General features: G+C 43.5%; 1 protein-coding gene across 1 annotated transcript in view; it reads left to right on the top strand.

Annotated features, from left to right (window-relative positions):
• Positions 1-6: 6 nt before the first annotated feature.
• TEFM (transcription elongation factor, mitochondrial) overlaps positions 7-7962 on the top strand; it is a 16830-nt gene continuing 8874 nt past the window's right edge. The window contains exons 1-2 of the mRNA XM_003797215.3: positions 7-52; positions 1422-1882. Of these exons, the coding sequence (XP_003797263.1) occupies positions 22-52; positions 1422-1882 (492 nt within the window). The 5' untranslated portion in view covers positions 7-21. The remainder of the gene's footprint in view (positions 53-1421; positions 1883-7962) is intronic.

Genomic DNA, 7962 nt, shown 5'->3' with positions numbered 1-7962 from the left:
CCTGCTGGTTTAACTTGCGACATGAGCGTCCCTAGTTTCCTTATGGCGGGAGGTAGGGTACCTGGAATTCTGGGTTAATTTTCTATCTTTCATTAGCGCTGGATCCTGAACTATTTATTTCCTTCTTCATTTCCCTAGTCCAAGTACCTCTCTCGGAGCCAGCGGCTCGTCTGAGCTTTTGTGCTTCTTTGGCCTAAAGGTCCGTGGGTGACTCCTGCCCAGATGGGTGGCAGGCGGAGGATTCCGATTCTAATAGCCTCTTGCCTACTTCTGGCTGTATTATTTTCCCGTGGCTGCCGTGTTAGAGTGATTTTCCTTAAATCCATCACTTAGCTGAAACATTTCCTATAAGCACGTGTAATTTGATGTGATTCCACCGGATGAAATGCTAGTAACTATGGAAGTAAAGACAAATTTTGAAAGGAAATACAAGTTACAAGAAGGTCCCACTAAGGTTAAGAAATATCAAAAACGTTAACCACCAGTTGAAATCATTATTTCGACTGCATGATTCCTGGTGGGGTTTTTTTTTTTTTTTTTGAGACAGAGTCTCAAGCTGTCACCCTGGGTAGAGTGCTGTGGCATCACAGCTCACAACAACCTCCAACTCCTGGGCTCAAGCGAGTCTCCTGCCTCAGCCTCTCAAGTAGCTGGGACCACAGGCGCCCGCCACAACGCCTGGCTAGTTTTTGGTTGCAGCCGTCATAGGTGTATGTGGCTGGCGCCTTAGCCACTTGAGTCACACTCGCCAAGCCACCTGGTGGGTTTAACATACAGTTTCTAGGTAGTAAAACTCGGGATTCATAAGGAACATGAAACATCTCTAGTGACATAACAAAAGTACTGTTTTTTTGTTTTTTTTTTTGAGACAGGGTCTCACTTGTTTACCCTTGATAGAGTGGCATGGCGTCTTAGCTCACAGCAACCTCAAACTCTTGGGTTCAAGCGATCCTCTTGCCTGAGCCTCCCAAGTAACTGGGACTACAGGCGCCCACCACAATGCCTGGCTGTTTTTTAGACAGCAGGGCTGTCTCGCTCTTGATCAGGCTGGTCTCTAACTAGTGAGGTCAGGCAATCCACCCACCTCTGTTTCCCCATGTGCTGGTACTGCCCCCGGCCAGAGTGCTGTTTTTTATTTTGATAATTTACCTACTAATTTTAGTTGAGGTTAATAATGAAGAAAATATATATCATAAAGGCAGAAAAAAATCCAAAAAATCCAAAAATTTTCCCAGACTAAGATTAGTAGGACGAATATCTTTCCTCCACAAAATGTCTCTGAGTTGGAGGCCTAAAAGTCCTATTTTTAAAAAAAACTATGTAGGTTGCATCCTCCCACCTCAGTATCCCGAAGTGCTGGGATTACAGGCATGCACCACTGCACTAGGCTCAACTTACATCTTGCTAAATTTTCCTTTTAGGAAGGTGGAGATCCTTTCCAGTTCCATCGGGATCATTCCTGTTCCAGGCTCTACATAATTCTTGCTGTCGAAAAAAAGGCGCTGCACCAAAGAACACTACTTCCAGTGTGGCTTTTTGTGATGACAATGCAAAGGACTCTGCAAATGCACTTGGTAAGCTCTTTTCTACAGAACAGCAGGCTTCCATCTTGCATGTGTTGAATACAGCATCTAATAAAGAACTTGAAGCTTTCAAATTGCTTCGTGGAAGAAGATCCGCCAATATTGTAGAGCACAGAGAAAAGTTTGGGCCATTTCAGAATTTGGAGAGTTTAATGAATGTGCCCCTGTTCCAGTATAAAACTACAGTTCAAGTTTGCAACTCCATACTTTGCCCAGAGACTGGTGGGAAAAGAAAGTTACAGGAAAACCGGCTCTTGGGAAAGTTCATCAAACCAGATGTAGGAAGAGAAAGACTTAAGGTATATTCTTTTTCTTAGTGTCAATACTGTCTTATATTTGAGACCCTATTCTGTAAAGCACTTTACTGGGCATTGAACTGGGAGTTAATAAAACAAGTTTCTTCAGGTTTAGTTGGTGGATCTAAATGTACACATATAGATAGCCTATTATATGGAGTAGTGTGTGATCACTGCCAGATAATGAGATGTACAAGAAATTGGCAGCTGAGAAGAGGAAAAACTGGGCTATGACAGTTGGGGAACTTACTGGAAGAACTCAGTTTGGATCTTAAAAGGAGAGAGAGAATTAAACTGGCTGGGAGAAGAGGGAATTCTAGGTAGAAAGTCGATGTTGAGAAATAGGTCTGTATAAGGTTTATTGAAGAGGAATCTTGCAGGTCTCTTCACTTGCAAAGAGGGATCTTCTCTTTGAGACATGTTTTCCTTATAGTTTGTGTGTTTTTGTTCTGCAATAAATGTGTGTTCATGGTGGGGAAAGAAAAAAAGAGTAATCTCTCACAGATACCCAGCTGTGTCTAAGGATTATGTTGGCAGTAATGAGAAATTAAAGTGCAAAGGTGGGTTATGGCCAAAGAGTGACTTTAGAACATCATACCACTCTTAACAGTAAAATTTAAAATCATTTTCTGTTTCCTTAACCCTTCAAAAAATCACTTTAAAGCAATTCTTTTTAAGTGTTATCTTAAAAAATAATAGAGGCTCGGTGCCTGTGGCTCAAGCGGCTAAGGTGCCAGCCATATACACCTGAGCTGGTGGGTTCTAGTCCAACCCTGGCCGCCAAACAATAATGATGGCTGCAACAACAACAACAACAAAAATGGCGAGGCATTGTGGCAGGCGCCTGTGGTCCCAACTGCTTGGGAGGCAGAGGCGGGAGAATCGCTTGAGCCCAGGAGTTGGGGGTTGCTGTGAGCTGTGATGCCACGGCATTCTCCCCAGGGCGACAGCGTGAGGCTCTGTCTCAAAAAAAAAAAAAAAAAAATAGAATTAGCCAGTCACAGTGGCTTATACTTGTAATCCTAGCACTCTGGAAAGGCAAGGTGGAGAGGATCTCTTTGAGTTTAGGAGTTTCTCTGGGAGGCCAAGGCGGTGAATTACCTGCACTCAGGAGTTGGAGAACAGCCTGAGCAACAGCAAGACCCCATCTCTAAAAATAGCCAGGCATTGTAGCAGGCACCTGTAGTCCCAGATGCTTGGGAGGCTGAGGCGAGAGGATCACTTGAGCCAAAGAGTTAGAGATTGGTATGAGCTATGAGGCCACAGCATTCTTAAGAGGGGTGACAAAGGGACTCTGTCTCAAACAAATAAAAATTAGGGGTAGCACTGGTGGCTCAAGGGTGTGGGGTGCCAGCCCTATATGCCGAAAGTGGTGGGTTCAAACACAGCCCTGGCCCAAAACTGCAAAACAAACAAATAAATAAATTAATTAAAAATAAGTAAAATAAAAATTAAAATTAAAAAAACTTTAAAGTTCAGCACCCATAGCTCAGTGGTTGTGGCACTGGCCACATACACTGGGGCTGGTGGGTTCGAACCTGGCCCAGGGCCTGTTAAACAACAATGACAACTGCAAGAAAAAAGAAAAAATAGCCAGGCACTGTAGCGGGTTCCTGTAGTCCCCGCTAGTTGGGAGGCTGAGGCAAGAGAATCACTTAAGCCCAAGAGTTGGGGGTTGCTGTGAGCTATAATGCCAGAGCACTCTCCAGAGGGTGACATAATGAGACTCTGTCTTGGAAAAAAAAAAAAAAAATTAAAAAACTTAAAATGGAGGCCAGGCGAGGTGGCTCATGCCTGTAATCCCAGCTCCTGGGAGAGAATTGCTTGAGCCCAAGAGTTTGAAGTTGGATGGTGCCGTGGCTTAGTGAGTAGGGTGCCGGCCCCAAGGATGGCAGGTTTGAACCCAGCCCTGGCCAAACTGCAACAAAAAATAGCCAGGCATTGTGGCAGGCACCTGTACTCCCAGCTACTTGGGAGGCTGAGGCAGGAGAATTGCCTAAGCCCAAGAGCTGGAGGTTGCTGTGAGCTGTGATGTCACAGCACTCTACCGAGGGCAACAAAATGAGACTGTCTCTTAAAAAAAAAAAAAAAAGATTGAGGTTGCTGTGAGCTATGACTCCATGGCATTCTGTCCATTCTATTGAGCGTGACAAAGTGAGACTCTGTCTCAAAAAAAAAAAAAAGAAAAAAATTAGTTGAGACATCCATCAAACATTAAACTCTGGAGGAATTTAGGTCCCCTGTAACACTATTTGATAAAATAAGTCTCATCCCAAAATAAGAAGCATCATTTTTTTTTCCATTACCTGTTAAGTTCCCTGCTTTGTGGGGAATATGGATACTTTTAAAAACCTGATGAATACTGTGGATCCTCTTGCCAGGAAAACAACAACAACAACAACAACAAAAACTACAGCGCATATACACAGAATATTGCACGTACTTTGAGAGGACTGGCATATTCTACTCAGTCCATACACAGACTCTGGATGGAACTATTACAGCAGTTAATGTAGAAAATTAAAAAAAAAATTTTCAAGGAGGCTTTTCATCCAAATTTACTGCTAAAACTATTTATACTAAGATTATACTGGAGCTGCAACTTATTTAGGGGACTAGGTTCTGAAGGCAGTTTGTATGGAGAAAATCTTGCAGTAAAATCCTTTTTTGAAAATCTTTGAAGTAAAAAGAAGAAAATCTTTGCAGTAAAAAGGCTGGGCACTGTGGCTCACACCTAGTACTCAGGGAGGCTGAGGTGGGTGGATCACCTGAGCTCACAGATTTGAGACCAGCCAAAGCCAGAGTGAGACCCTGTCTGTATAAATAGATGGGTGTTGTGGCAGCCGCCTGTAGTCTCAGCTACTTGGGAGGCTGAGGCAAGAGAATTGCTTAAGACCAAGAGTTGGAGGTTGCTCTGAGCTGTGATGCCATGGCACTCCACTAAGGGTGACATAGACTGTCTCAAAAAAAAAAAAATCTATTGCCCATGAAATACCATGCATAGCCTGGTTCCGTGATGCTTATGCACACTTTACCTTGAGTGTCATTGAGCTAAAGAAAAGAACCAAAAAGATGTATTTTGTAGATGTCTGGTTCTTCCAAATTTTCAGCCTTTAATATATTTCTCCAGCTCTTAGCAGTGAAAGGGAGATAGACAATTATAAATTGTTCCTGCTTATCTGCCTCTGTGTCTATATAACATACCAGTAGTTTGTAAATATAACTAAATGAGCAATGGGGAACTAAGGTAATACTATTCATTGTATTGTCCACAGTCTTGGCACAGAACCAAGTCCATATATCCAATTATGTATTACACATCTCCTCTTAGAAGCCCTACAGGCAACCCAAACATATGCAAAAATAAAAAACAATTTGGCTGGGCCTAGTAGTCCACGCCTATAATCCTAGCACTCTGGGAGGCTGGGGCAGTTGGATTGCTTGAGCTCAGGAGTTTGAGACCAGCCTGAGCAAGACCCCCATCTCTACTAAACATAGAAAAAACTAGCCAAATGTGATGGCACAGGCCTGTAGTCCCAGCTACTGGGGAGGTAGAGGCAAGAGGATCTTTTGAGCCCAAGAGTTTGAGGTTGCTGTGAGCTGTGATGAAAACAAAAACTTCATTTCCCCCATTAGTACAGTTGATGTGCATCTTGGATAAAGCCATCTAGTCCCTGGAGTAAAACCGGAGTTATCTCCTGTTCTCCTTCAACCTGTACATCACTTCTACTCCCACAGTCTCTTTTCCTTCTAACTTGCCATTGTCCTCGATTCATTCTTTTTTTTTTTTTTTTGAGACAGAGTCTGTGTCACTCTTAGTAGAGTGCTGTGGCATCACAGCTCACAGCAACCTCCAACTCTTGGGCTTAAGTGATTCACTTGCCTCAGCCTCCCAAGTAGCTGGGACTACAGGCGCCCACCACAATGCCTGGCTATTTTTCTTGTTGCTGTTGTCATTGTTGTCTTATATGGCCCTGACTGGGTTCAAACCCTCCAGTCTCAGTGTATATGGCTGGCGCTATAACCACTGTGCTACTGGCACCGAGCCATTGTCTTTGATTCTTAATACTTCATTATGTTATATAACAGGTACCTAACACAGATCCCTACCTTTAGTCTAGTCTCCTGTCCATTTTCTACATAGCTGTGATTTTTCTGAAATATACATTTCATGCTATTTCTGAAAATTCTGTGCCTTGGTGGCCCACCTATAGCTCTCAGGATAAAGCAAGTTACTTTACAGAAATCTGCCTGTCTTTCTGCCCTTTTCCCACTCAGTCTTTATTCCACCACCAGAATGTGAAATGCCAAACAGCCTATCTTTGCAGACAACTGGGCAAAATAATTTCCTGCTTACCATCCTACTCATTCTCCTGGCCCCCCAATAAGCCTTCCTTGACTGCTGCTTCTCTCTATAGTAACTGTTCTGTGGTGGCATTCTTTTTTTTTTTTTAAGTCTTTCTTGGTCACCCTTGGTAGAGTGCCATGGCGTCTTAGCTCACAGCAACCACAAATTCTTGGGTTCAAGTGATCCTTGTCTCGGCTTCCTGAGCAGCTGGGACTACAGGTGCCCACCACAACACCTGGCTTCTATTTTAAAGATGGAATCTCGCACTGGCTGAGGCTGGTCTTGAACCTGTAAGCTCAGGCAGTCCACCCACCTTGGACTTCCAAGTGCCAAGTGCTGAGATTACAGGAGTGAGCCACCACTCCTGGCCTATGGTGGCATTTCTTATAGTTGTGTTCCTTGTTTCTCATCTTCGAGGACAGACCATGGCTATTGCCTACTTTGGGCTAGGTGCTGAGAGTAAGTTAAAGGTTCTTTAAGCTGATTGCTGCTGGGTTTTTTTTTTTTTTTTTGAGACAAAGTGTCACTTTGTCACCCTTGGGTAGAGTGCCATAGCATCATAACTCAGAGCAACTTCAAACTCTTGGGCTCAAGTGATCCTTCTACCTCAGCCTCCCAAGCAGCTGGGACTACAGGCATCTACCATGAGCCCTGTTAAGTTTTCTATTTTTATTAGAGATTGGGTCTCACTCTTGGCTCAGGCTGGTCTTGAACTCCTGAACTCAAGCACTACACCTGCCTCAGCCTCCCAGAGTGCTAGGATTACAGGTATGCTGCATCCAGCCACTTGGTTATCTTTTTTTTTTAATTGTTGGGGATTCATTGAGGGTACAAGAAACCAGGTTACACTGATTGCATTTGTTAGGTAAAGTCCCTCTTACAATTGTGTCTTGCCCCCAAAAGGTGTGGCACAAACCAAGACCCCATGGCACCACCTCCTTCCGTCTCTCTGCTTTTCCTTTCCCCTACCCCTCCCTCCTTTCTCTCTCTGCCCTCCCCTTCCCCCACCCCTACCCTGTCATTGTCATTGTCCTCACATCAAAATTGAGTACATAGGATTCATGCTTCTCCATTCTTGTGATGCTTTATTAAGAATAATGTGTTCCACTTCCATCCAGGTTAATACAAAGGCTGTAAAGTCTCCATTTTTTTAATGGCTGAATAGTATTCCATGGTATATATATATCACAGTTAATCCATTTCTGGGTTGGCATTTAGGCTGTTTCTACATTTTGGCAATTGTAAATTAAGGTGCAATAGACAGTCTAGTACAAGTGTTCTTATGATAAAAGGATTTTTTCCCTTTTGGGTAGATGCCCAGTAATGGGGATTGCAGGATCAAATGGGAGATCTAGCTTGAGTTCTTTAAAGGTTCTCCATACTTCCTTCCAAAAAGGTTGTATTAGTTTGCAGTCCCACCAGCAGTGTAAAAGTGTTCCCGTCTCTCCACATCCACACCAGCTTCTGCAGTTTTGAGATTTTGTGGGCCATTCTCTCTAGGGTTAGATGGTATCTCAGGGTGGTTTTGATTTGCATTTCTCTAATAATTAGGGATGATGAGCATTTTTTCATATGTTAGCCATTTGCTGTTTTCTTTTTTTTTTTTTGAGACAGAGCCTCAAGCTGTCATGCTGGGTAGAATGCCTTGGCATTACAGCTCACAAGAACCTCCAACTCTTGGGCTCAAGCAATTCTCCTGCCTCAGCCTCCCAAGTAGCTGGGACTACAGGCACCC

The sequence above is a fragment of the Otolemur garnettii genome, unplaced genomic scaffold, assembly GCF_000181295.1.
Source record: "Otolemur garnettii isolate 467f Iridium unplaced genomic scaffold, OtoGar3 scaffold00112, whole genome shotgun sequence".
NCBI classification, from domain to species: domain Eukaryota; kingdom Metazoa; phylum Chordata; class Mammalia; order Primates; family Galagidae; genus Otolemur; species Otolemur garnettii.
The sequence above is the reverse complement of the archived record's forward strand: the minus strand, read 5'-3'. Positions and strand labels throughout refer to the sequence as shown.